This window comes from Aquila chrysaetos, chromosome 24 (genome assembly GCF_900496995.4).
Source record: "Aquila chrysaetos chrysaetos chromosome 24, bAquChr1.4, whole genome shotgun sequence".
NCBI lineage: Eukaryota > Metazoa > Chordata > Aves > Accipitriformes > Accipitridae > Aquila > Aquila chrysaetos.
The window spans coordinates 19,527,077-19,555,063 of record NC_044027.1 but is presented as its reverse complement, the minus strand read 5'-3'; the positions used below and the strand labels follow the sequence as shown (position 1 = coordinate 19,555,063).

The 27,987-nt window shown below is 51.4% G+C and overlaps 1 protein-coding gene across 1 annotated transcript; it reads right to left on the bottom strand.

The window, feature by feature from the left end:
- ADGRD2 (adhesion G protein-coupled receptor D2) lies at positions 1–27,966 on the bottom strand. Its single transcript, XM_030001180.2, has 26 exons — positions 27,414–27,966; positions 25,771–25,848; positions 25,620–25,683; positions 24,670–24,900; positions 23,273–23,926; positions 22,514–22,612; positions 21,943–22,028; positions 21,307–21,588; positions 19,877–19,988; positions 19,368–19,502; positions 18,947–19,067; positions 18,050–18,155; positions 17,137–17,192; positions 15,879–16,005; positions 15,663–15,766; positions 14,896–14,998; positions 14,118–14,271; positions 13,194–13,327; positions 12,431–12,546; positions 10,602–10,722; positions 5,456–5,497; positions 5,188–5,241; positions 4,706–4,850; positions 4,081–4,139; positions 1,432–1,462; positions 1–277 (listed from the first exon to the last, which is right to left on the bottom strand). Exons 2-26 carry the CDS (start codon positions 25,816–25,818, stop codon positions 162–164), a joined length of 3,300 nt encoding a protein of 1,099 aa, XP_029857040.1. The 5' UTR covers positions 25,819–25,848; positions 27,414–27,966; the 3' UTR covers positions 1–161.
- Positions 27,967–27,987: the final 21 nt, after the last annotated feature.

Sequence of the window (27,987 nt, the reverse complement as noted above, 5' to 3'; positions counted from 1 at the left end):
TCTTTGCACAGCTGGAGTTTAATTACACATGTGGCTAGATTAAAATATGCAGGAGCAGGTGAGCGTGAGACTGTGGGGGGACAGAGCACAAATGCACGTGCTGGGTGTAGGTCTTGCTGTCTCTGAGACCCCACTCCTACGCCTGAAATGCTGCAGCACATTTACTCCCGGATGCCACTGTTTCTGCCTTGCTCATGTGTCCACTGTGGGGAGGAAAGCTGCAATGCTTCTGGGTGGCATCGTCTCGAAAATAGTCTAAGCATGCCCTGCTTAGACACTTAATGTGGAGCAAAATCAGAAACCTGCTAATACACTGCTTCCTTTGACAAAAGAAAATGTAACAATACAGAAAAAACAATATCAATTCATCCCCAGTGCTTCTTCACTGTACTGTCTGCTTCAGTGACCCCATCCAGACACCGCACTGAGAGTGCTGGGAGTACTCGGTAGCGGTTGGTAAAAAAAAAAAACTAATGCTAAATATGCTACACCTGTACCTGGAGGAGCTGGGGAGTTGCCCAAAGCCAGGCAGGGAAGCTGGGGAGGGAGCTGGGGGCTGCGTCTGGCCGGCCTCTCCCCAGTACTGCCGTCAAGCAGAGGTCTGGGGCTTAGCAGGGATTTCTGGTTTTAATTCTACCCACCTCCATGGTGACATTGGCCTTTCTACAACCTGAAACAGAAGAAGCTAAATGGCTGCTTTTAAGCTCATAAATCCAGCCCCGTCTGAACACCCCACCTCCCCTGGCTTCCCTTCTTTGGGAGCAGGGCACTCCTAACACCCGCCAGTGCTTTCTGCAGCAGCTGCTGCTTTAAAATACCCTGTGGCAGCACAGAGATGTTGCCACCCCTGAAAGCAGCCCAGGTCTTGCCAAGCAGCGAGGCATGCCGGTCCCTGCTGCGCCTCGAGGACCGGCCACGCTGGGGTGCGCAGCCGGAGAGCTCAGCATCAGGTACCTGCAGGTACCCCCCGTCCCTCCGCTGCCTGCCAAGCCCTGCGACCTGCAGCTTCGCTGTCGTGGAGGGGGCCCAGGGAGCCGCTGTGCAACAAACTGCGGACACAAAGCGGCAGCAAGAAAGGTGCAGAGACACAGGAGAAACCAGGCGGGTGCCCTGAGATGGGCACCCTCGGCTGAACGCTGCAGGGTGCTCAGGTTCCCTCCCTGGGCTGAGCCACCAATGCTGCTGGGGAAAGGCAGTACTGGCAGAACTGCTGGGTGTCATTACTGCCCCTCTCCCTCATCTGTTCAGGGGGGACACGGATCTCCCAACAGCCTTGCCAGGACTGCACCGATCAGGGCAGTTTGGAAATAAAAAGCTTCCTGAAGCCTGAGCAAAAATCACCTGCCCTCTGGGCAGCACTCCACCATGCAACCACAGAAACCAGTATCAGCAGTAACAAAAATTAAAGAAAACGACGTAAGCAAATGTTACCTGAGGATTTGAACGCTGTCAGCTCTACAGCCTGAAAGAGGGGAGAACATTTGTTAGCAGAAGGTACAGGTCTGATTGCTTTGCTGCTGACAACCCCCCGCCACACTCCCCGGGGCCAGGCAGGGCTCCCCCAGCACCCAGCCACCACATCGCACTCTCCCTCCCACCGAGCCACCGCACAGGCTGGGACCTGGAGCCTTCATCCCGCTCCCTGAGGGATGGACACCTTGCAGCGTGCCCCTGGACACAGCTGCACCTCTCGGCAGCGCCCGGGGACTGAGCTGGTGCCCCGCTCCGCACGCCCTCTCCGGGGACCCCTCCAGTCCCGGGGGTGACCCGGCGGGCCGGACACCATCCTGGAGACCACAGGAAAATCCAGGAAAAGAGGAAAGAGAACTTTCTCCCCCCTGGGCTGTGGTGGAAAGAGCACGCACAAGCCCGCACCCCGTGTTTAAGTGATGGTTAATGCTCTGTGAGGTGTGAAATTCCTGCTCCCAGCCCAAAAGCAATAAATATCACCAAACAACATTTAAAAAAGCTGAAACACAAAGAACATCTCGTCTGTGTTTGTATCTTCACTCGCTCAGTGTTTTGTCATTTTAAGTGTTTTCAAACGTTTTTAAGTAGCATCTTCTCTTCATCCAAACCATTGTGCAGCTGCCAGTGACATTCTTAATTCACCGCTCCTCCAGTGAGTGCCATGACTCATTTAGCCAGGGAGCAGGAAAAACAGCACTGACTTATATAACTAACGAGCGCAGAAAGCAGCACCTATCCAGCGGAGGGTAGCACCAACAGGGGCCCAGCTGTGCCAACCACCTCTGCGGTGAAGATGGGGCTCGGATGGAAAATCCCCCGGCCGGCTCGGCACCGCGGGGCTCACACCGACGCCGAGGGAGCACTGAGAGCCAGCCACGCTGCCACAGCACAGATCCGTGCGGGCAGTGGGGCCATGCCCCCTCTCCCCAGGCAGGCACTGGCATCAGCCTTGCCTTTTGCTGCATCCACATTAGTGAGAAAGGAAACGAGTATATTAAAATGCAATGTTTAAGCAGCAAAGATACAGCAAAGTCCTCAATGACCCTCACAGGGAGGAAAGCGCTTTCTGTCTTTGCCTGCTAGGAAATGCCACAGCCTTGGCATTTAGGAGATCTGCTGCCTCCTAATGCTCCCTGCCTTAGGAAACTCAGGCCCCCGGGCTAATCCCTTTGGCCCACGTCTCATATCTGGTGCCAGGAGCTTAGCCCTGGTCCCGGTTTACACAGCCAGCACCTGGCCGGCTGAGAAAAGCATCACCTGCGAATGAATCCCAGTCGGCATTCAGCATGAGGGTAGGAACGGCATTAACCACAATATAAATCATGAGAGATGAAAATATGGATTTTATTGAGTGGCTTCAAAACGATATGCCAGCTATAGAAGTATTATCTATTGGATAAATAAGAGCTGTCTATGTGACACAGGTTTTCAAAGGATAAATATTAGAGAGGGAGAGAGAGATCCTTCAGTGAGAGACTCATGAAAGTAGTGTTGGATTTTATTCTGAGGAAATTACAGCACTTGTATGTCAAGTGCACAAGGACTGATGATCATTTCAATAGTGGGAGATGGAAGTGGTATCAGAGTAGTAAAATTTAAATTGTTCCCTACTTTAGGCCATGCCTCGCTGGGCTTAACATCAGACTCACTCCTGCAGGCAGCACAACCCAGCCAGCCTTCCCTGGATGGATGCGGCTCACCCACCACGGGGCCAGCAAGCCCCCGCTGCCTGATTTTAACTTGCTCTCCCTGGGGGAAGTCTCCCGCCTTGATCCGTACCGACCTCCGCTTGGTGCTTTACTGGCTCAAATCCACTGGCTCCTTCTGTTCATGCACGCCCCTGCTACAATCACCCTGCCGGCGCGGCAGCGGGGCTGGTTGCCCATCGGCTCAGGGAAGAGCTCTCACCCTGGACATCGGCCATCCTGGGGCCTCCTCCTCTCCTGCCCCCAGAACTCGCACTCTCCCCTGTTGCCCACTGCCGCCTGCCCCAGCCCCGGCCGCTGCCTCCTGAGCCAAGCCCTGCCCTCACAGCACAGCCACGGCGGGTCACTAGCCAGGAGCTCCTGCCTGCCAGCCCACCTTGCTCTCCATCTTACGCTCCTACAGAAGACAGCAAACACTCAGTTGCGTCCGGCTTGACGACCAGGAGGGCCCACTACGGGCACGAAAACATGCATCTCCAATGATTTAAATGACTTAAATCAATATGCTGCTAATAATGAGTATGTATTTTAATACACCAGAGTCTTCAGGATGAGTATCAAAACCTCCTTGGTTTTGATAAACGGGCCGTGTGTCCGGGCTGGTCCTCAGGAGGAGAGCAGGCAGGCTGTGCTAACACGCTGCCTGGTCCCTCACCAACACTCAGCAACTTCTGTAACGCCCTGGGACTGAGGGGATCGGCACAGGGTCTGCGCGCAGGGTGGATGAGTCAGGCAGCTTCTGGGACTTGCTCAACACAAAACACTGAATTTGTGCCAGAGCTGGTAACGCTGCCAGGTGTCCTGAGTCCCGGCCCCTTGCTGGAACCATCAGACACCACTCCTACATAACTATTATGCTCTGTATATGGATGAAGGTGGAAGAATAACAGAAGACATTACATACCGGTCTCTCAGGTGACATAATTGATGAAATGCCCATGGGAATTTTGGCTCCAAAATTTCCTAGGGGGTGAAAGAGCACAATGAGTTTGGGGACTAGAGAGAGAGTAGAAATATTCGTGCTTTACCAAGAACTCCGTGCTTTGCGTCCCTAAGTATCTCCCACTGAAGCAAAGGACCAAACAGGTTACCTGCATAATTGCACCCACAAACTGGTTGGAGCATGCAACACCTTTTTTCCCTGAAGCTAAAAACCCTATTTCCTACTGCCACCTTTGCCTCTCCTTCTCCAGAAAATTCATTTTAAGACACAAACATGGATTCTTGCCTCAGGAGAATGCAATGCTGTGTAACACAGTGATGAGACCCCCTGTCCACACCCAGCCAGCCTGCAGGCATGAACCTGACCCCTCTGAGATCCACATGCATACAGTCCCTGCCTTTCCTGGGAATCCTTCATCCCATGCTGCATTTGCAGCACCAGACCCCAAGTGTTCACATAGGCACAGTGTGCAAATGAGTTAACGCAGTGCCAAGTGCACATGCACTAAAATTCAAGCCTTGGGAATAACATTTTACTGTGGTATCATCACACAGCCTGGGCCAACAGCAATGACAACTCTCTTTACCTTTGTTGGTGATGTTCTTCACTGGAGGGTCTTTCTGCACAGGGCTTGACAAGGCACTCTCAGCTGCAGAAGGACTCAGTTTCCCTGTCTCCCAGGAGGTTGTGTTTCTTGGACTTGATAAGTAGTTGATGGGATGAGAGCAGTTCTGTAATGACAGGGAAGAGATACAGGACAGTGAAAACTGCAACGTGAGTCTTTGCTAGATCCAGGTCCAACTTTAAAGATTGATTTCATCTGTGGCCCCTGGGACTTGGGACTTCAACTCCCATTCCCAACCTGGTACAGCAGGCTGCTGCCTAATCAGGGTAGATATCTTTGGGTCTGCGCTGTCCAACAGGACTGCAAAGAAGGGAGACAAAAAATTAAACAAATGACTTCTTTCCAACATCATCTTCTCAAAGCAGACCAAACATATGTCTAGGGCCCTCCTCTGATGGGTACATGATGAATGAAGGGGGCAGCAGGGCTTCCTTGCAACTTACTGTGAATGAGAGTGCTTTCTTCTTGTCCTTCATCCTCTGGATGGCATTCCTCACCTGGAGAAGAGCAAGGACATTAGAGAGGGCCACAGCAGCTCTAGCAGAGCGAGAGATCCTCCAGCAAGTCATGGGGAAAAAACAACTACTGTTCCAGAAGCACAGTTGGACCTATGCTGCCTGTTGCACCGACAACAACCCCAGCTACCCCCTTGACTGCTAATAAACAGTTGCTGTGACGAGTGACTGAGCCCCAGCCAGGGGCATCTCTTACCTCGCTGTTATAGATTGCATAGACCAGGAATATGTACAGGCCCTGAAAAGGAGAGAGCACAGGAAGGGTTAGAGATGTATAGCTGGGTTGTGCTACTTTGCATGGGAAGAAATGAGTTTGATGAGCGCTAGAATGGGTGAGGACCGGGCTAAGGGGAAGAGGCACAGATAGATGGTGGGCATTGCACAGCCAGGGACAGCTGGGCAGGGAGGACCTTCCTTAAAATCACAATTGAGACCAGGCTCTTCACAGAGAACCCAAAGGAGAGACGGTCCCTGCCGCAGTCCCTCTTCCTTCTCCTCTCGATCTATTTCATTTGGGGGGAGCAGGCATCTCTCACTGGGCACTTGGCTTCCTGAGCCCAAAGGTCTCCCGCACTCCCATTCACTCATGCATGCAAAATCCCCCAGAAAACACCTCCTTCAGACCTCAGAAGCAGAAACCACCAGGAATTAATTGCTAGGGGAACTGAGATCTGGGAAGCAGACCTCCCTTCCCACCCAGCACCAACCCCAGGGGGGGTTGCCAGCCTCCCACAGACCACGTGCAGTGTGATGCTGGGAACAGTTCCTCTGTTCCATGCAGTGACGGACCACAGCATTAACAGGACGGACCCTCTGACCCAAACTCAGTGCCGTATGGACCCAGAGGCTTTGCTCAGTCGCAGTCTAGACAATCCTTCCTGCTGGCACGCTGGGGCTCCGGCAGCACAGTCTTGGCCACCCTCTCCCTACTTGCCGAACCAGCACTGTTGCGTGCACGCACCAGAGATCAGCGAGCAACGCCACGTTCTGCCACGACCAAACGGTCAGCCACAGCTACATGCCTGGGGCCAGTGAGGGATGTGCTCAGGGAAAATGCCCAGGGCAGGGCTGGAGCGAGCATTGCCTGGAGGCCACAGCCTGGGGCTAATTACAGCTCCAGACCAACGATTTCATCCTTAAGGCAGCCCTATCTGGCCCACCAGATTTATGTTATATCTGTGGGGTGTTTGTTATCGCAGCTAGATAAATCAGCTGCAGCAAGAAAAGTAATCCATCTTGTCTTCAATGAGCCTTGCTCTTCATCTGCAAGCTCTTGGCAGGCGTAATGGTAGCAGTACGCTGGCGCTGTGCCATGACCTGTCCTTCAGCCAGCAATGCTGGTCACTCCCCCAGACCAGATTTCTGGTCAGGCTGCCAAGGCAGGTCTTCCTTGAAATAATCATTCTGGATGAGCACGGGGAGGGGGGAGCGACGAGGTCAGCTGAGAGGAGAGCAAGGAAGGAGAGGAGGCCCAGCTGCAGCAGCGGTCGGAAGCAGAGTCGTGGCTCTGGCGGAGCCCGCTCCTGCCTGCGCTCCTGCCTGCGCCCCTGCCTGCGCCCCATCTTCTCCCGGCGGGGACCGCAATGCCCCGGCCCCCGCGGCTCCCTGCTCACGGCAGGGCATGCGCTGGGTGGCCGCAGGCGAGAGCACAGCACGTGCCGGGACCCGCAGAGCAGGATGGATGCTCCTGCCTGGTGTCCGTCTGTCCAGCAACCACATCCTGCTGCGGTCCGCACACCCCAGCTGGGAGCAGCGCCGTCGCCTGCTCCCCTCTCACCAGAGACGGGTGAGTGGGTCTGTAAGTCCCTGCCCCGAGCCAGCCTCAGGACCATCCTTACAGCTCTACAAGTCCAAATGAAGCCAGCAGGTTTTACCTACACTGTTTCTCAACAGCAGGCACCTCCTCCCAGCACTGGGTGCTTGGCGGGGTGTTGGTGCTGCTACCTCCAAAATCGTGGGCTGGAGGGAGGGCGATGCCGCCTGCTCACCAACCTGCGGGGCAGCCACCGCAGCCACCTCCAGCACAGCACCGCTCCCTGTTGCTTTTCAGTCACTCGGCTGAATTCCTGTGCTGCCTGGCTGGAGAAGGAATTGTCATGTTTGGTGTCGACGCACAGAGTAACCTTGAAGACAGGCTTTGGTTTCCACAGATAAACAGAAAGCAGTCAAACAAACAAACAACCACAGCAGCAAAACTTTCCTGCACAAGATTCACACATGAAGAAGCATGCTACCTTAAAGGAAATTCCAAGGCAATCCATAAGACAGTCAGCAAAGGGGCTGAAATGTAGCAGGCTTTGTCCCTGCTTTCTCTCAACTCCACAGCTTCCCACCAGCATTTCTCCTCTGGGGTGATCTGCAAATTGACCTGAACTTGGTAATGAAGGGACAGAGGCAAACAACCCTCGACTGTCCATCCACACAACAGCCACAGCTCCTACTGAGCTTTAGGAGAAAGAAGAAAAACAAAAGCAGCAATAACTTAGAAAGCAAGGGAAGAAAACAAATCCTGATCCAGCAAACACCTCAGTTCCTATATCACCCAAGGTGGACATTGTCATGGTTTGTGAGAGAGAGTCTCGGGAGTTGTATCATCCAGAAGACACATTTATTCATTTCAGGAGTTATTTCTTGTCTCTCAAAAACCCCATACACCCAGCATCCACACTATGACAGCCAGCATCCCACAGCCCCCCTGCTGGCACCAGCGATGAAGCAAAGGCTGAGTGAGCCATGGAGGATGTAGACTGGGCACTGACATTGTCAGGCCACAGTCAAGGGGTATTAGCAGTCACTGAACCAGGGAACTTGTCATGGGATTTCCCTTGCCAGTGCTGGGTTGCAGAGTGAAGAGCAGCCCTGAGTGCTACTGGAAAGCAGCTCTCCTGAAGGCTATCCAAGCCTGAGATCCTCAGCAGGACCCCTCTGGTGTGATACACGTATTCATGTTTTTACAGCACAAACACTGAAGCAAGGCAGAGGAAGACTGCCAGGGTGGTGCTGGGATGCTGTGCTCTGATCTGCCTTTCTGCTGATGTTGATGGAGTTCACCCAAGCTGAGAAATGTTTTTTTCTGTGAATGAAAAGGTGCTGGTGCTGTTCTCAGCTCTGCTCACCTCAACTCTTCCCAGCACTGAGCTTGGAGTTCTTTTCTGCTCAATAACCTAAGCATGGCATGAGGAGGCAAGGAGAACTGATGCTATGTTTAACTACAGTTAGGACAGGCCTCCTGCCACCCTTCTGATATCCTTAATAGCAGAGATGCGGAGAGGCGGCCCTTGTCTGGCCTTGGAACATCCCCATCTGAGAGCCGACGGATGTGCGTGAGCAGCACCCGGCTGCTGGACCAGCGCCAGCCACAGGCAGAATATCCCTGGAGCAACCACCCATCTTGTGCACGCGGTGATAACGCCTGCATTTCACCCTTGGAGAGCTGGGCCAATGCTACACTGAAACCGGCCAAGTATGCCAGAGGGAAGCACTGCGAACTCTGCTGCTCCGTAAGTGAAAGCTACAGCAGGAGCCAATTTCTACTGAATCCAAAGAAAAAAGGGAGATGGGGGGTGGAGAACTCTTCGGATCCCAATGGTTTGGAGGGTAGTTCCCAGTTGCTCTCTCGGATTCCCTGGAGTAGGATTTGTCCTCAAGCACTGGGTAAGGGACTCCAAAAAATACATCTGTGAATACCCAGCGCAAAGGGACAGGACTGACGGTGTGGGTACTGCCAGGCGCCACCTGTACTGCCGTAGTCTCAGCCCCAGGGGTTGGACCGAGTCCCTGCGTGCCCCCCCCCGGGCTGGCTCCCCACCACCAGTAAGTGCCTGCCTGCAGAGAGGTCCACCGTTCCCTTGGGACCAATCCCGCCCCCCCCCCTCCATGTCAGGAGCAGTGGTGTTCCGTGCTTCTCTAGCTCCATCTACAGCTGCTTTCTCTGGAGGTTTGGAAAGCTTCTGCCAACAAGGGGGCTGATGCTTTGAATCACAGGTGGCAAGCACATGTTCTGGGACTTTTTGTCACCATGTGTCCCTGAGTTTCAGATATCCTGAGGTCCTGGGAACTGTTCTACCTCAGTGCAGAACTGAGCACTCCTGGCTGCTGTGACTAATACAATTTGCTTTGCTCTCTTAACCACATACAGGCTGGGTAAAGTTTGAAACTCTTTTGATGAAATCAGTAAACTTAGAAGCAAATATTAAGTATAACTTTACACACCAGGGTTACTTTCTGTCCTGCAAAGATCCCTGTTAATACTACAATATTAACGACATGACTCTGAAGTATGATAGCATTCAGGAGTCACAGCCATGGCCCTGGAAGACACCAAGACAAGCGAACAGCCTTAAAAATGTAGCCAGATGCTACCTGAAGAAGAATGAAGAGGCTGAAGGAGATGACATGACTCACCCAAGGTCTTGCAAGTCAGAGGTAGAAACAGCACACACACTTCCAGCCTCCCCGTGCGAGGCTCTGATCACCAGCCTGCATCTCAATCTGTTCCACCTAATACTCACTCCTGCATCTCATCAGATTTCAGTGCACCTGTCACTGGGCACTGGGAGCATCCCTGGAGAGTGGCTGCATGGCTGCAGACAATACAGATTTTAGGGGGAAATATTTTCAGTCCTTGGTTCTTAATTCTTCTTCCCTCGTCTCCCTGCAATAAAGCTGACTTCCAGGCAAAGGGACGGTGGTTCTGCCTGTACAGTTCTTAGGACACAACCTCTAAGTATGTATGAATGTGAACCAGATGAAAAACACTAATCCTAGAATACACAGCATTTAAGCAGCAATCAAGCACACTATGGCTGGAAGTGACCTTTGAAACACTCTCTGTGAACAGCCCTATTCTGACAGGGATGCTGGCACACACAGCCCATCCCTACCCTGTAGGAATGAGGCTCAGATAGCAGCTGGGATATCTGCCCCATTAAACTGGACAGTTACCGTTTGAATTATCCACTAAATGACCAAATCAAAACTGTAATGAAGTTCCCTACCAGCATGTCAGTTTGGAAGTGTCATTTTGAAACCATGGGAATGTCAGAAAATCTAACATGAGAAACAAGATTTGAACTGGAAAGCTGTGGCACCAGTAAGACACTCCACAGACTGGTGCTGAAGGGCCATTAGATGAACAAGGTCTCCAGGGCCGTATTTCATATCTTGGGAGCATGAACTTAGTTTCCTCAGACAAAACAGCACAGCGGCTTGGGAAAGCTGGGCTGGGCTTCAGAGTTGACAAATATCCCTGACTATTAGGACAGGTAGAGTACACTGAAGCACAAGAAACTGCAGATACCTGCTTGGCTGTGATGTGAGGATCCACCTGGTACAGGACTCACCTGGAGGGAGTTCAGCACGATGAAGACATAGGCCCAAATGATGCTGAGGTGGACAAGCACCCCACACACCCAGGTCAGCCCCAGCACGGGCAGCAGCACCAGGATGGGCTTGGCTGTGGCCCTGTCAGGAAGAAGAGCTCAGAGTTACCTGGGCGCATTTCAAAGCCAAAATACTGTGCACTGGCACCCACCTCCCAGCCAGGAGCTCTCCACGGGGGTCTCTGTCGTGCCCCACGTCCCTGAGCCCAGGGTGTCGCGGCAAAGCCCCCCCAGCCTGCCGAACATCCTTCCTGGCTCTGCAAACCCTGCCCAGGGTCTCGCCATGATCTGCCTGGGGCATCTGCACTAGGTTACAGGGCATGTGAGTGGATCTGCCTTGGAAAGAGCTCCACGGGTTTAGGAGCATCTTGGCCCATATCTTGCAGTTTATAAGAAACTTCCCTTGCCTCCATGCTGGAGATAGCTCTCCTCCCCCAGCAAGTGCCTTTCAAACAATGTGTCCAACAAGAGGCACCCAAGGTGGTAGCTATGGAACAAATCCCTTTGCAAACAAAATTAGCTAAGAGGGGAAAAAACCAAACATTTCACCTCCCGGCCCCCAGCATGCCAGTCCTGCTCTTTATTTATCACTGAGAGTTAGCAAGAAGGGAGCTCTTTGACGTCATTAGCCATGAGAAAACAGCTATTTTTCCCCCTAATTGCTGCTACAAGGAGGGCTTCTGTATTTGTTTTATTAGCATATGGATGTCACCCTGCCCTCCAGCAATGCCCTATCTTCGTGCTTCTGTAAGTTTGGGAAAATTTATTTATGATACAGGAGAACAATGTGTGTCTAGCAGGGGTATCCGGCGCCAGCTAACAACAATAAAGATTCACAGAGGATGATAAAATAATGACTCAAGCAGCAGTTTTTTAGAGGTCTCTCTATATTGACTGATTACAGAAGTTCGCACCGCCTCTCCTTCCCCATGTATCTAATCCCCACCAGCGTTACTTTCAATCCACCAAGTCCCAAAGTAATACAGAAAATGCCTTTTATAATGGCAAATAGCCGAAACCCCTGCACTCTCTACAGCTGGCATCCTGCTGAGGGGTGCAGACAAGTGCTAAGGACGGGACAGGCGTGAGATAAACTCAGTTACGAGCCCTTCAAACTGCAATGTTCTGCAAAGTGGAGAGGAGCTGCTTCTGCAGCTCAGAGGTCTATAAAATTCCATGGAAATTGGGCACCCAATTGGGTCACTGGGTTCCTTGAAACACCCCAAGCTGCTACCTCACTTCCCTATGGCGATGTTTTACAGGATGCCTGCATGCCTGCCAGCAAGCTGCTTAGCAGCACGGCAGGCTGATGCTAGCGAAGGGGCAGACAGCTCGGCAGTGGGATCAGCAGTGTGACCCGCGTTCCCACGCACGCTATCACCACTGCAGACAACGGGGATGTGCTCACACCAGCCATTCCCAGACCCAAATTGCCGCTCCTGGTGATTCCAACAGGCCCAGGGTAGCTTTGATTTCAGCAGGTGCTGCCAGGGTTCTCCTGTCCCAGAGTGTTGAGAATTAGGAGTGCAAAGTGCAGATGTGGGCATCCAGTACTGGATTCCCCAGGCTGAAAGTGCTGGCTGAGCTTCTCAGTGGCTTAGACATTAGAACAGACAGACTACCTCTGGGTGATGCACAGTTGCCCTGGAGGAGAAAATCCTTTCTACCCTGACTCCCCCAACTCATGGTCTTTCACTTTGCCAAGGCAAAGACTCTCAGCTTAACAGTAATTCCACCATTTCATACCCAGAGCAGCCACGGCTGGGAAAACCAGCCACTTCCCTGCTCACCATATCTGTATTCCAATCTGGTTCTCCAGGCTGCTGTTGGGCGTCAGCATCTTTGATCTCCTGCGAGCACTGGACACAGTCACCATCACCACCCGGAACAGCACAAAGGTGTTCACCTGTCAGAGAAGAGCCATTGGACCCAGTAACTTTCTGTAATCTCAGCTCCAGTGGGGTGAGACTTTTCTGCTGAGAACTCAATAACTGAGCGTCAGATCTTAGGGAGAAACATATCACTCCTGAGAAAGCCATGAGTAAAATACTTCATAGAGCTATCCACACAAGTATGAAATCTATAAAACTTATCTCAAAACTCCTACAGAATGTTTTCCCTGTTAAGTGTTTACTCTAGACCCCTTAAACATTGCACCTTTTTCTGCTACTGTTGTCTAATGATACTGACGCTACTTCAAGGATGTACATGTTCCTGTGTTAAAATCAGACCTTTAGTTAAGGCAATGTCACCTTGTAGGCAACCTACACATTTATCTACATTTCTAATTTAACAGCCAAAACAAGAACTGGTCAGCAAAATTTTGTTAAAGCACTTTTTTCTATTAAAAAGCTGCTTTGGTTAAAGAGATTTATTTGTGTTGTGAAAGTATATATAAAACATAACAAAAATTCTCCTATAAAAGCAGCAGGCACAATGAGCCCTGCGAGCAAGCACCTTAGCTAGAGAAGTGCTGACACCCCTGACTCTGCAATGCTTTCCTAAAACCAGACACGAAGGAAACATGCCTTCCTGGCAGGTTTTGGCACTTACTGCCAGGATGAAGAGAACAGGCCCAACAAAGGCCCAGATGACATTGGTCTGAATGTTCAGCCAGCAATGGTTGTCTGCCACATACTTGTTAAAGGAAGTTGCAAGGGTCACACCCACGATAACGACTGGAAGGCCTGCAGAAAAAACCCACAGATTAAACGCCAGGAAAACCAGAGATGTCCCAGGCAGGTAAGCTGTGCTCTAGACAATTGCTTCAAAACCCCCATGACCAGACACGCTCCGGCGTGAGCCAGCTTAGCCTCTGAAACCCCACGAGCAACATCAATTTACTGCAGCTGAAATCTGTCCCAGCTCTGCAAGACCAGATTTATACGCTGTCAGCATCACTCTCCTAGGTATAAAGCATTCCAAGTCCTGAGTCCTGATCAAAGCAATTTACTCCTCAGATTGCTTTTTTAACAAAATGGACAATATCAAAGACATAAACCAATCCAAAATACTTGAACCAGTTGGACCCAATGTCCAACTATGTGTGTGTTTTGCAAGGAGCACTGACCTAAAGAGGGTCTTCCTTGACAGGAAATTCAGCTTATTCAAATGAATTCTATGTCCCTAAAGGGCTCACTCAGAATAAAGGGTGCTTAGTCAGAAACATATTTATATTTTAATTACTATCAGACAGTAGTAATGCTCTCCAAGAACAAGAACTTACCATAAACTTCCTCCTCCATTTTTTTGTATTGAACTCTTGGATTTAGAAAAATAACAGAGATGTTTTTAAACTTATATTCTAAGACTGGCAATTTGACACATAAAAGGTAAGAAAGCTTCTGCAGAGTAGTGACACCCAGCTCTCATATTGAATCAAACCAAACATTCGGGAAGCTCTCCTGTTGAAACTTTTGCTAGACAAAAAATTGACACATTTTTCTGAGCACCCAAAGCAGAGGAGTCTGTAGATACCCCAGCCTGTCACATAGTAGAACTTCATTCTTCTGTCTTCACTCATGTTGACTGCTACCACTTTGCTCCACAGGAGAAGCCCCTCTACCAGCATCCATGAAAAGGCTGCCATGAAGAAGAGATGAAGGCAGGCAGTGACCATGAAACACACCACCTGGAGAGAAGAAAAATCACACGCCGTTTCATGAGGAGGAGTCCTCCGGGAGCTTCTGAGTGCCTGTGATCAGGAAGAAGAGAGCAGCCTGCAATTTATGCTGCAGAATGTGCAGAAATGCATTTAAACATCCACAAGCACCAGGAAGAGTTCTTAAAATTGCAACACATGAATAGTCCAACTGCTGCAGCTCACACTCATTTCATCTGTGTGACCATCTCAGACCACAGAAGAGGGAACTGATAGCATCTTTTCCTGCAGTTCTTGGACCTTCCTTGCAGGTCTCTCATCTCAGAGCTGCTTGATCCAGCCCCGGGATTTGAAAGAGGACACAGAAAGGGACAGAACTGTATGTTGCTGTTTTATAACTACTTAAATTTCCTGAGGGATTTTTTTGTCAGAAACAAACTGTCAGAAAAAAGAGGTGAATTTTCCTGACAGATTGCACAATGCACATATGCATATCTCCAAACACAGAGACACAATTCTTTCCCAGATGCAAGTTACAGGTATTTAACGAAACATTAATAAAAGGGATTACACTTCTGTTCTGTTTGCCCTGACAGTAATGCTTGAGCAGGCCTGGTTCTGCTGGCTGAACAGGACACTTTCTGGTGAGCTTACCTGGTTGGTCTTGGCCAGTTCACTGAACATGAGCAGAGCTTCTGCTGCAGCTAATGCAAAGATCAGGTTCTTGTGCACAGTTGTTCGTTCACTCTTGGGGACACTGAGAAAGGAGAGGAAGCCCTCAGCTGCAGTCAAATGAAAGGGTGCATGTGTTCTCACTAGTCCTTGCTGGGCTGTGCAGACCTGCCTGGGTGACCTGCCATCTCTCTGCTACTCACTGCAAAGACGACAGTCCAACGAGGCAGGGGACTGCCCTGGTGTGCATGCCCTTGGTGCTGGGGATGCGCTCAGGTACGGCTGCTCAGACCTTGGCCAGTGCTCCAAGGAACAGGCAGCAAGGAGGAGGTGGAGGGAGCCACTGCCGTGCTCACAAGGCAGATCTCTGTGCTTGCCAAGTGACACAGAAGGGTTGGCAATTGAAGAAATAGTCTTTGCTCCATTTATTTTATAAAAATTAACTCTAGCAGAGCAGCTTTTATGGTAAACATTATTAGCCACTGATAAAAATCTTTCCACTCAGGTGTGTGCACAGCTCACACAAGCATCTGCACAGAAACAACCAGCACTGCACCCCCTCCCTAGCCAACGACAACCACTCCCCTCCCTCCCCACTGCTACCGACCACCAGTGCAGCTCCCCAGCCTCTCCCCGTGCACCTGCATCACCCCACACTGACAAAGGATGCCTTGGTTGTATACTTGTTCTGAAGCAAAATAGCAAACAAATAATACAGAGAAGGCTACAAGTGTCTGGACTTTTCTTACCCAACTGCCACGAATAAAATGAAGGTAACTATCAAGGCACAGAATGAAACTCCACATCCAATAAAAGTCAAAGTCTGCAGTGTGAGCTCCTCCTTGGTGGTCCTCTGCTCCAATCATGAAACAACAGAAGACACAAAACCCCCACAAATTAACCACAGACTGCTTGCAGTGCTGGCATCCACTCCACAGAGTGGCAGAGAAAGGCTCCTCGCTTACCTGCATCTCATACACCTGCAGCAGGACAGCAAAATTTGTGGTGTGGTTGCAAAAACAGGTAGTGGAGTCCGGGAGAGATGTCACCACAGAGCAGCCAGCTGTGGACCACATCCCACCAGCATCTGGGCTAACATGCAGCAAAAAAACAGAGAAAGCATATGGAAATTATCATCCACTTCAACAGAAAGCCAAGGTGTTAAGGGAATTTCATTCTCCCAGAAGAAGCAGAGTTGAAAGGAGGAAGAAGATGGTATCAGAGACAGGTCTTCATATGGACTTCCCTTTGGCTCATCCTGCATCTCAGCAGGTTTGCCTTATCCATCAGGCATGCACGAGAAAATACATCTAGTATCAAAGTGTGCATTAAAAAGCACAGTTCAGCCATCACTGCTTTAAACAGAACTCAGTAATTGCACAGCTCTGGGAAGAGCTCGTTTTACAGCACATTAACTGAGAGCATCACTGAACCAGGCACGTCTAATCCTCTCCATCAGCTTGGCCTGCCATGTACCCTGTGTGGTTCCACCGGACTCTTGATCTTCAGGACAAGCCAGCCTGTCTCCAGCCAGCCAGCTGCTCTCCGCTGCCTGGGCAGCCAGCAAAGCTCCAAATCTGAATTCCCTGTGCAGGGACCAAGGCTGTGGTGGGTCAGCTCTGTCCTCACTGCCAGCACAGCTCCTCTGAGCCTGCCTCAGTACCAAGGGAAGATCAAATTCAGAGCAGGGCTAGTGGAACTGTTTGTGCAGTAACCAGCTGCTTCCAAAAACACCCTTTTCCCACCTTCCCCAAACCATCCATGCCTGTTACAAGGCTGGGACTCTAAGGAGGTTTTTTTGCACTTGAATGACTTAATTACCAATCCATAATATATTACAGTTTCAGTGCTCTCACTGTGGTGACATTCAGTAAAAACACATCTCAATGCCAAGCAGTATGTATGAGGCTGGGAGTCCTGCATGTCTGTTGGGCTATATATCTTGGACCAAGCCTTCTTTGTTGCAAGAAACTATCATAATTAACTAGGGCTTTCCATTTTAGTTGTATATACCTCATTAAAGGTCACTTGCTCATGAGTGACTTTCCCAAAGGAAATCTTCCCAGGAGAGCGCTCTACTCCAGCAGATAGAGGATGCCAGCATGCAAAGCAGGCAAAGAATTACAGATCCCTACTCTTACCACTACATTTATATTGTTATGTTTGGTTTTCCAGTGGAAATAAAAGCTCATAAATCTAGGGACTTGAACTGAAACAAGGCACCTGAGGCTGAAGTTCCAGAAGGCACAGATGGGCCCCACCAGCTTATCGGGCAGGTCCTGCAGGCAGAGAGGGAGAAGAGGAGGTCACACAGCCATGCACATACTGTATGCAGACTGATGCAGCTCACTCACTAGGCTGCAACAAGGTCTGTCAGCACAGGACTGTTGTGGTTTAACCCCAGCCAGCAACTAAGCACCACGCAGCCGCTCACTCACTCCCCCCCCACCCACTGGGATGGGGGAGAAAATCGGGAAAAGTAAAACTCGTGGGTTGAGATAAGAACGGTTTAATAGAACAGAAAAGAAGAAACTAATAATGATAACACTAATAAAATGACAACAGTAATAATAAAAGGATTGGAATGTACAAATGATGCACAGTGCAATTGCTCACCACCCTCCGATCGACACCCAGTTAGTCCCCGAGCGGCGATCCCCCCGCCCCCACTCCCCCCAGTTTATATACTAGACGTGACGTCACATGGTATGGAATACCCCGTTGGCCACTTTGGGTCAGGTGCCCTGGCTGTGTCCTGTGCCAACTTCTTGTGCCCCTCCAGCTTTCTCGCTGGCTGGGCATCAGAAGCTGAAAAATCCTTGACTTTAGACTAAACATTACTCAGCAACAACTGAAAACATCAGTGTTATCAACATTCTTCTCATACTGAACTCAAAACATAGCACTGTACCAGCTACTAGGAAGACAATTAACTCTATCCCAGCTGAAACCAGGACAAGGACAAACACCTCCCCAGGGAAAAAGGAGTCAAGGTGAGAGACCTGGGCATGGGACACCCTTAAGTCCAAGAGCTCTGGAGGCCTTGAGCCAAGGCTGGGCACAGCCTGCCAGGTCCGGCTGCGCGATGCCGCTGGCAGGGGAGGTGGCTGGGCAGTACAGCCCCTCCTCAGGGTACCTGGACACGGTGCTGCAGGCGGTAGCGCACAGACGTGCTGATCTCCTGGTAGTCGCTGAGCAGAGCAGATGAGATCACAGCAGTGCCCACCGTGGTGCTCAGGTACCTGTCAGGGAAAGCATGACGCTCACAGGCACAGGAACCACCAGACGTGCTCAGAAAACAGGATCTCACGTCATACAAGACAGCTGGAGAGATCCGGAGCCACTTCTGGGGTGCTTCAGTGCCACCAGCAAAGGGCCTGGGCGCAGGGCAGAAGGTACTTGAGATTACCTGGCAAACAGAAACCACCACTGCTCCTCCCGTAACTGCAGGAGGTGACCGTACAGAGGAGGCACTGGAGCATCCTAAGTGGTTGCCAGCTGAGCAGCACAATGGCTGAGCCAGAGGTGCACCGCAGGAGCGGCGTGTGTGCCGGCATGTGCGGGCTGCCATCCCCACCTAGTGTTCAGCGAGCTCCCCGGAGAGCAGCAGGGCTCTGCCTCCCACCACTTCTGCGAGCCACCATCTGCAGAAGCTCCCCGGCTCCAGCAGCTTCGGCCCCAGGCGGAGGGGACCCTGCGGCAGCCCCGCGGGCTCCGTCCCCAGCCACCCCCCAGCAGAGCAGATAACCTCGGGGGAACCAGAGGCACGCACAAGGGACACCACAAGCAGCCCCGGCGCAGAGCTCAGGCCCCTGCCTCCACAAAGCACTGGTTCGGGAGCCCCTTTCCATTGTCCGATCTCCACACGCGTGTTGGAGAAAGCAGGGACAAGGACAAGCGGGATGGGATGGAGTAGGGTGGAGGTGACCCCAAAAGAGAGGCACCGAGAGACTCAACGCAGACTTGGAAATGAATTCTCCTGTGGTGCTAAGAGGGCAGCCCTGGGGTGCGGAGGGGTTTTTGTTTCACTCACTTCTGTCCTCCGTCAGAGGCAGGCACGTCCTGGAAGACAGCACTGCTGCCAGCGCCGGACAGGCAGCGCTGCAGGGAGCCGTAGCCAAACCACATGTTCTTCACCATGACTCTGCGGAGACCTGGAGGGATAGAGCATTGCAGGACGGGTGCAAGCCCACAGGGCAGCCCGGGCTTCAGCACCGCTGCCCTAATCTGGAGGTGTGATACTGGGGGTCCAGGGAACCCACAGCTCCAAGCTGTGTCTGTAGAGAGGCTGTAGATAATCTCTCCCCCACAGCCCATCTCCCTTTCACCAGCGGCATCTCCTCCCCACATCTCTCCAGACTGCATGTGTGCAGGGTAAAGAGTTTGTGCCGTTAAGGAGGATGCTGCACAAGTGCCAAGGGGAGACCCAAGGAAACACAGGTATCATAACCTACCTCTGGCTTTCAGTCTTTGCACTTCTTCTGTGGGAACTTCAATGAGGTCATGCCTGCCTTTCTCGGGGCTCTGGACCAGGTACGCCTGACTGCTCAGCTCCTGCCTGCTCAGTTCCAGCTTCCTGACCTCCATCCCTGTGGAGGGGTAAAATCAGGTACTGAACCAGGATTCAGTCTTCCTCCAGAGCTACTGCTACAGCAAAGTACCACAGGGACATTATAAGCCCAGCCAAGACCCACAGCAGCAGACAGATCCCCTTCAGTGCAAACCATGTGCATCTGGGCTCAGTTTGTCTCCTGCGCCCAAATGTTTCTTACAATCCCCTTACAATCCACAGTGTGAGAGATTCCCCCACACTGTAACACTTCTGCACAGAGAAAATGGGGAGAAGGCTGTAGGGTTAGCAAGAGGAGAGGTGCCAGGAGTGGACTTGCACTGGGAACCAGATGGGATGACTAAGCTGCGTCCCAGTGAGATGCTCTCCCCCAGCTCTGCCAGTGCCACTCACCGACATTCCCATGCTGGATCGTGATCTTTGTCCTCCCTGCAGTCAGCAGTGGGGCTAAGTGTGACACCATTCTGTCGCAGAGCTCAACAACAGCCATAGGCCCTCTGATAACCTGTAAACATGGAGAGAACAATGGAAATCAGCACCTGCACTGCCAGCTCACACTTCCCACAGCTCACACAAGTTTTGTTAAATGATTGGCCCTTGGCAGAAAAAGAGAAGTTGGGACTCAAGGCTTTTGCTTTGCTTTTCTTTGATTTCTTCACGAAAGGATGTTCCCGATTCCTTCAGCAAGGAGATGAGACTGGCAATGAGGGAAACTTGCTGGTCTTTATAAAAAACCATTAAACCGGCATGGAAATAAATAACTAAATAAGCTTCTGGAAAGAAAGTAGATTTTTAGATCTGACTCCTGATTTTTGCAAAGCTGTAGAACAGCTGCTTCCTCTCTTTCTGGAAAAATAGAAATAGACTCCACTGCTGGAAGGGTAGCAGGTGACTGCCCCCTTTACTCAAGGTCCTGTGTGTGTTGGGCAACACAAGTGCCACCCCTGCACTACATAAACTCAAATCCTTTCTCCTTCAGCAGATATATCTGCTGCACCAGCTACACTGGGCCAGAGCTGGTTTTATGCCACTGTCGAGAAGCTGTGAGTAATTGTGGCCACGGAGACCTAAGCAACTCTAAGCGATGAGGTAAACTCTGAACTATTCAGCATCCTTTCGACTCTGGAGGTCCCTGGCTTGGTTCCTGGAGCACTGGCCAGGCCAGACGCTGTCACACATTTCCCAAAGACGGGTGGAAAGTGCAGACCATACAACAGACACAAAAGACCCATGTGAGAAGGGAAGAAGCTAATGGAGAAAATCCTAACAGGGGTGGGATGATGTAAATCCCTCACGCAAAGCCTGACGGTGTTTTGAACAGCATGGGGGCTGATGACAGAGAGCTCCTTGGCAGCCCACCCACGGAAAATAGAACAAACTATAAAGTGAAGGGCATTGCCCTGCCAGAGACAGCAGGATGTGGGAGCAAGGAATCTACAAAGCACCGGGAATCTGCAAACTGTGTGTAATCCTGTAAATCCAGGCTGACAAAGTGGAGAAGCTTGAAGAGAGCAGAGACAACCACTGGAGGCGTTTGCAGGGAAGGCACTACTTGACTGCACTTGTTTGCAGAAGAACTTGTTTGCATCTCCAACAAATGAGGCAACAGTAAGGCAGATGGCCCTTATCTGAGCTGGCAAAGGGGCTCCATGCCCATGCTTGCAGCATTTTCACAAGCTCCAGAATACAGCCAGAAAAGACTACATGTGACCAGACAAGGACAGGTCCTCAGCCTGTGGTCATACAGCAGGCCAAGAAGCTGCACACACAACAAGATGAACAGATGTGGCACACTGCGGCCAGACTGCTTGTGACACCGTTACCTGGCTGACTGATGACCACGTTTCAATATTCTGCTCTTCCAAGATTAACTCAGCCACTTCCACGTAATACTGCCCCAATTGCTCCAACATCTCCAGCTCCTCTCCTTCCTGGACTTCCACATCAGAAACTTGCTTTAGTAACTGAAGCACTGCAAGGAGGTCAGACGACTCCAGCACAGGTGTCTCTCCTCCCCTCAGAACAGTTGCCAAGACATCAAGAGCACCAAGAGCAACAGAGAGGTTCATGTCTTGGATGTCGCTTGTGAAGAAGTTCTCAGGAATCTGCCACGGAAAAGATGTTTTAGTTCAGTGCAGAGCCCTGCATGCCCTCGCTGGTGTGAGGACACCTGCCTGGCCACCCAGGCTTCTCTTAGGGGAAGGAGATCTGCCTTGACATTTTGAACTCTCTTGTCCAGCCTCTCAACCTCAGTGAGATGAGTCAATCTGAAGCAACACTTTCCTTGTTTGATCACACTATGAGTTACAGCTGTATTGGTCACACTCTCCGACAGCAGCTCAGAAAAGGCCACAGGCATAACTGCTGGCCTCAAACACCAGTAGGTGCCAGCAACTCCACCCCAACAGCTCCTGCCTGCTCCCGGTGTCAGATGCCAGCGTTGGGACTGCAGGACTCACCACAGTCCTCTCTGCAAGTGTGTTCACACGGCTGACAAGCGAATGGCTGGATTCCAGCTGAGCTGTTTTCAGTTGCCAGTATGCATCTGAGAATAAAACAAAAGCATAACCATTGCTGTGGTGTCTAGCAGCGTGGTAAACACATGCCATGTTCAAAGCCTGGGGAATGGTCTTCAGATGGTGGGTAAGTTTGTAGGACAGTCAGGGCAAGGAGACTTCACAGCTGTATTTTATTTCTAGTACAAGATCCCACCTGGAGAGACAGTCTAACACTTTTCTGCCTCCTCCCCATGTCCCCCAGCCAACAAGTCCGGAGATGCCTGGATTGGAAGGCACTCTACAGCATTGCATCCAGAAGTCATGCAACGTGTACAACCGCTGCTTAACTGGAGAACAGCAAAATAACCTGTCAGAGTGCATGCAACTGAAGCAAAATCACAGCTACAGCAGGTTTTGCACGTGATCGCTTCAGAGCAGACACGAGGCCTTCCCATCACTGGCCATCATCCTAGCGAGGACCTCCAGGAGTGAATGCCATGGAAGTAACGAATAAACAAATAACATGCTGTACCCTTTCTGTAGCGACAGATAAAAGGCAAAGACTGCAAACAGGATGTGTAACTGAATCCACCACTGCCAGCTTCAAAAACTCGGCATTCCTCAACAGGCCCTGTGGAAACACACACAAACAGAAGGCCCAGGTCCCCCAGAGACACGCCATCCCCAGCAAGTATCATGTTTCCTGCAAGCAATCCACAAATCCTGTTGAAGACAAAAGCTGTGGACTGCTCCTGGAGCAGCCCCAGAGCCAGAGCAGAGCAGGGACTGGGCTCAGAAACTGCTCCCGACCCACCCGGTAAATCCTCTCCAGAAGGAACTTGGAGGAGGTGGCAGTGCCAGGTCCTGAGTTCGTGATTTATCAGTAATGTCATGCCAGTCTGGCTGAGAGACTGAATCCCTCCTCCCAGAACAGCACTGAAGCACCGTGTGTGCAAATCCCAGGAAACAGCATCACTGACAAGTAATCCATTTCTCTCAGTAAACGAGAAAGCCTGTAATTAGCCCAGGACATCTGAACAGCTGTCATTGCTAGGGTCATTGCAGGGGTCTTCAATGACCAAGGGTTTAGTGATGACTGTGCCTTTAAGTACGATTTGTAAACTGCCCAGCCCAGCTTGGAATGTGCTTCTGCTCTCCTTCCTGAAGGAGAAGCATCATTCCAGAAACTGCACCAAATTCCCTAAGGATGGGACTGGCTTCTCGGACTATCCCTGCGTGCTGACCCCCCGCTGCAGAAGGGAGCTGAAGCAGCGAGGGTAACGAGACTTACCCGGGCAAAGGAACTGTGCAGTCACCTCCTGAACGGTGCTTTCAACCTCCAGAGCGTTTGAGCTCCACCCAAATACAAGGTCTTGCTCTACCACCCAGCACGACCGAACTTTCTCAATTTGTTCCGCACCGAGGACTTTCTGCCAGATGTGCAAGTCAGTGATGTTCCCACTGAAGGACTCTTTCTCCCTGAAGGTGCCCCCCAGGGAATCTTGATCCTGCCCAATTATGAAGGTGCCCTGGCCATAGATGGCCTGGGGGGCAGACGGCCCCACAGCACACAAACCGCTGGCAGAGGCTCTCCTTTTACCATCGGCATAGATGGCCCAGGTCCCGTTTTCCTGCTGCCAGGTCACGCAGAAGTGATGCCACTGTCCATCAGCGCGGAACACGGGCAGGTATGGCGAATGGTGCCCATGGACTATGAGAGCAAATCGAACAAAGCCTTCCTCGTCAACAAAGCCACGGAGCTGGAACTCATTAATAAAAGCTGGCACAGCATAGGAGAAGATGGTAGCAATCTCCTGGGTCCTGGTGTCCCATTGGAGGTGGGCGCAGGCTGTGACAGCAGGCAGTGCTGGGAAGTCAGAGAGCACCTTCACATATTTTGTGTCTGTTTTGTCTCTGAATACCAGGACTGGTACAATGTGGTCCCCTAGAAGGAGAAATTTCAGCCAACATAAAGGAACAAGCATGGGCCAAAGCCTGATCATCTTCCACTGGGATGATGTATTGGGTCTGGCCTCCTACTCAAGCTAAGAACTCATGGACCCGACAGGCAAGGACATCCTGTAAGCATGCAGCAAGGCTTCTGCTTCCCCTGTACCTGGAGGGGATCAGGAAGGCAGGCAAGCTGAGATTGCATCAGTTCAGCAAGTGTAATTTCCAGAAACTTAGTTTTCTAGCAAATAGGGTTGCAAACAATGAGTATGGAAGGAACAGCATGTTCCCAAGCATCCCATGCTATAGCAACCAAAAGCATAGTCAAATAAGACCTTTGAGGCATCTGCCATGCGGTGCCTTGCTGCTGGGGAGCGCCCGTTCTCCTGGTCCTGTCTCTAATATCGTTGCTCTGCAGGACCTGCAGGTCACAAATGGTGAGGCTGAGCAAAGCCAGACCTGCTTTACAGTGAGATGGTATAGGAGGACAGAGCAGAGGAGAAACTTTGCAACTCCCATCTGTTGCAATGCATTAAAAAATCTTGACAGTGACCAGCTGATGTGCTGGGATCACTGTTGTTCATGATGCCAGTTCCAGCTTGTGACTAGAGGTCCTAGGTGTTACCACAGTGACAATGAAAAACAAGTGGCGACTTTTCTAGTCAGATTAATTTTTCAGAATGAAAAAGATCCAGCAGTGAACATGTCTCCCAATAGTCCAAGCCCACTTATACTCACGTCTCCATTTTGGTTTGTGCAGGAAACCATCCCTTTCATTTAGCCAGACAGAACCTCTGATGCTGTGGGACTGCAGCAGTTTGCTAAAGGAAGCTCGCTCACTGTCTTGGGGTTCAAAAAGCAACTGGGAAAAGCGTTGTTCGCAGTATCTGTCTGCATGCCACCAGTCCAAAGCAGTGGCCACATATTCATACATGTGTCTTGAGGTCTCAATCGTGACAGGAGCAAAACCTGGAGAAAGACACATGCAACATGGAGAAACAGAAAGCCTCTCCGACCCACTTTTGTGCCATGTACACTACAGGGTCATTCTCTTGCAGCATCCCCAAGCATTTACAAATACTGCCTGGTGCACCCCGGAGAAGCTGAAGGCAGGAGCTCATTTCCGTATCCAGCCCTCCGGATATTCAGTGGGCACAGTGTGACAGAGAAGTCCAGACTATACTGGACCTAAAATGAGGGACATCTGTGAGTCCACTCACAAACTGAATCGCTGGCCTAGGGCTGGAGCTGGGCACACTTCTGTGGGACACACAAAACCATGCTGAGCTCAGTCCGAAGAAAAAGCTCACTGTGGTACACCTAGGGATTGCCCTCAGGGTAGCTTGTTCAAAGCATTTGTACAACCAAATTTTCTCATTTCATTCCAATTTCCCAGCTCCTACCAGCTCCTGCATTTGCAGATGCAATTTGCAAGAGCAAAATAATCTGTTTTGTTTGCAGCAGCACAAAGACTAGCAGCTGAGCAGTACTTAACTAATTTTAGACAGTAATTTCACAGTTAGCCAAGCAAATACTTAGCTATACAAATATAATTTCAGGCACGAAACAGGGTATCAGAAAAAGTTTCTTTACCTTTGTTTCTGCCACTGGACACCTTTTTATGCGTTGTTTCTCTATGCTGAATATTGCTTGTAAAAACATACAGCAGTGCTGATAAAAACACTAACCTTTAGAAGTCTGATTCTTGGCAAGGGCTGCAAAGGCAAAGAGACTCCTGGACAGAGTACTGACCTGTTGGGAAGGATGTTTCGTAATGTTCATATAAAGCATTAATATTATCTCAAATACTCAAATTATAAAAATTACTGTAAAACTCACCAGAAGGCTGAAAAACCAAGAATCAAGTCTCGAGTCTCTCCTAAACATGCTGACCAGCTGGAAAGCTTTCACCTTTTGCTGGAATAAACAAAATATTACTAGGGATGCATTACAGAGACAGAAGCATTCTGCAGAAACTTAGCTCTCAGACAAGGCTGCTTTCCTCTGAAAGTCTTGATTCAAAAAAGAGAAAATGACTCTGTCTGAAATACCTGTCCTGGGTAGTATCCTATCAAAATAATTCTCAGTTATTCTTAAAGAACTCAAGGTCCCAGTTTAACATTTGTTTCCAGGATACAGAATAATTAATCATAAAACATATACAGATGTGTGATATTAATAGACAGGCAAGTTAGCAGAGCCTCTTTATCTGCATTAACTAAATAAAAAAGCCATCATAAATTGCATCATTAAACAGTGTCACATCACTGGCAGATTTTCTCATTTCTTTTAAAGCCCGCAGGAATACAGCACCAGAACAGATCCTGCAGACCAGTAAATCCAGCTTCCATGAGCAGTGCCTGAACATGCCGCTCAGTACCACAGAGCCATCCCGGAGAGCTGCCCAACATCAGGACTCGGCCGCTGAGCCCCCACTGCACCAGCTCTGGGCCGGTGGAGGGAAAGCCTGAGTGCATGGCTGTAGAAAATCTAGTAAAGTTGTAGATATGGGTATGTAAAGATACAAACATGGAAACTGGCAATGTGCTCTCCAAAGCAAACAAGTCCTAAAGCTGTCTCTCAGCACCGACACTGCCAGCCGTGAGTAATCTCTTTGCTCTCAATGGGACTCTCCTGTGTGCACAGCAAAAGCACACATTTAAGCACTTTGCTGCTAAGGGACTAAGGAGATCAGTTCTGACGCCCGGACTCTAAATATGTTCACCAACAGTCTTCCAAAGTTCAGCAGTGACTTTATAAGCAGAACACAGCTCCAAGCCCTCCAGGGAGAAGTACGTTTAGCTCTGCGCTTATCTGATGGGTGAGCGACGGGAGCCACGGGCAGCTGCCCGTGGAAGCCCCTGGAGATGCTACCACGGGAAATCTGGAACACGGTCTTGGCATGAAAAATAGGGCAGCGCGGGAGTCACCAGGGATCCAGCCGGCAGCGAGGGTCTAACGCCGTACTGGGGAGCCCGGGGGAAGGGGGGCTACCCCCAGCACAGCCGCCGGCAGGACAAGCCCGAGATGCCGGACTGGCCGCGGGAGCCGCCTCGGCTCCAAAGCGCGGCTGGGGGGTCCGGGGGGGTTGGCAGCGACGGCCCCGACGGACAGCGGGCTCCCGCGGCGGGTCCGCTCCGCACCCCGCGCACCGCTCCGCGCCCCGCGCCCCGCTCCGCGCCCCGCAGCACCGCGCCCCGCGCCCCGCAGCCGGCCGGCAGCACGCCCGGCCTCCTCCGTGCCGGGCTCCGCGGCTCCCCCGCCCCGCCAGCACCGGGTCCGTCTGGCCGCCGCAGCCGTGCGGCACCGAGATGGGCAGCGGCACCGAGATGGGCAGCGGCCCCGCGGGGCCGGGGCTGGGCGGCCGGCACCCCCCGCATCCCACCCCCCCCTCCCCGGGACGGCTCCTCCGGCGCACTCGGCTTCCCACCGCCTCAGCCCCGCCAACAGCAAAGCGCTCGCAATCCTCCCCGCTCCACAACCTGTGCTAGCAGCGCGGGGGATCTCCTTCCCGGGCGGTCACTTCTCCATGGAAGCCCCCGGTAAAGCTTCCCAGGAAATCTGGCACGTGGTCTTGGCAGAAAAATCAGGCGGGGGGGGGGGGGGGGGGGCTACCAGGGATCCTCACAGTAGCAAGAGTCTCATACCGGCGTGCCCAGGAGCGCAGGTGAAGAAGGTCAGCTCTAGAGGAGATGTCCAGGAGGACAAACAAAAGACCCGGGCTAGTGCAATGAGCAGGGGCAGGGCTGAAAATCAGAGTCAAACCTGCAGAAGCTCCGGCGCATCCCTGGTGCGATTTCCTCGCGGAGCGGCTTTAGCCTTCCAGCGTTTCCTCAAGCCAGGGCCCGCGGCAGCCCCGGGGAGGACGTGAAGGCTGGAGGGCCCAGGCCACCTCCATGGGCCGGCAGCGCTCCCTGCCTCGCAGGACAGAGCTGCTCTTTTGGTTAGTGCCGGCTACAGCAACAGGCACACAGTTCCCACTCCTCCCCTGCAAGCAAATGCTTGAATCACACCATGGATTCACGGGCAACTGGCTTTTGTTCTTCGGAGTCTTCG

Excerpts from the sequence above, each read along its gene's own strand:
- ADGRD2 (XM_030001180.2), bottom strand. The coding sequence starts at position 25,818 with ATGTTTAGGAGAGACTCGAGACTTGATTCTTGGTTTTTCAGCCTTCTG. Across the intron at positions 22,613-23,272 it reads TGCACAGTTCCTTTGCCCGG|GGCCTGTTGAGGAATGCCGA; the intron begins GTAAGTCTCGTT and ends GTGTTTCCACAG. Across the intron at positions 21,589-21,942 it reads CACTTGCAGAGAGGACTGTG|ATTCCTGAGAACTTCTTCAC; the intron begins GTGAGTCCTGCA and ends TTTCCGTGGCAG.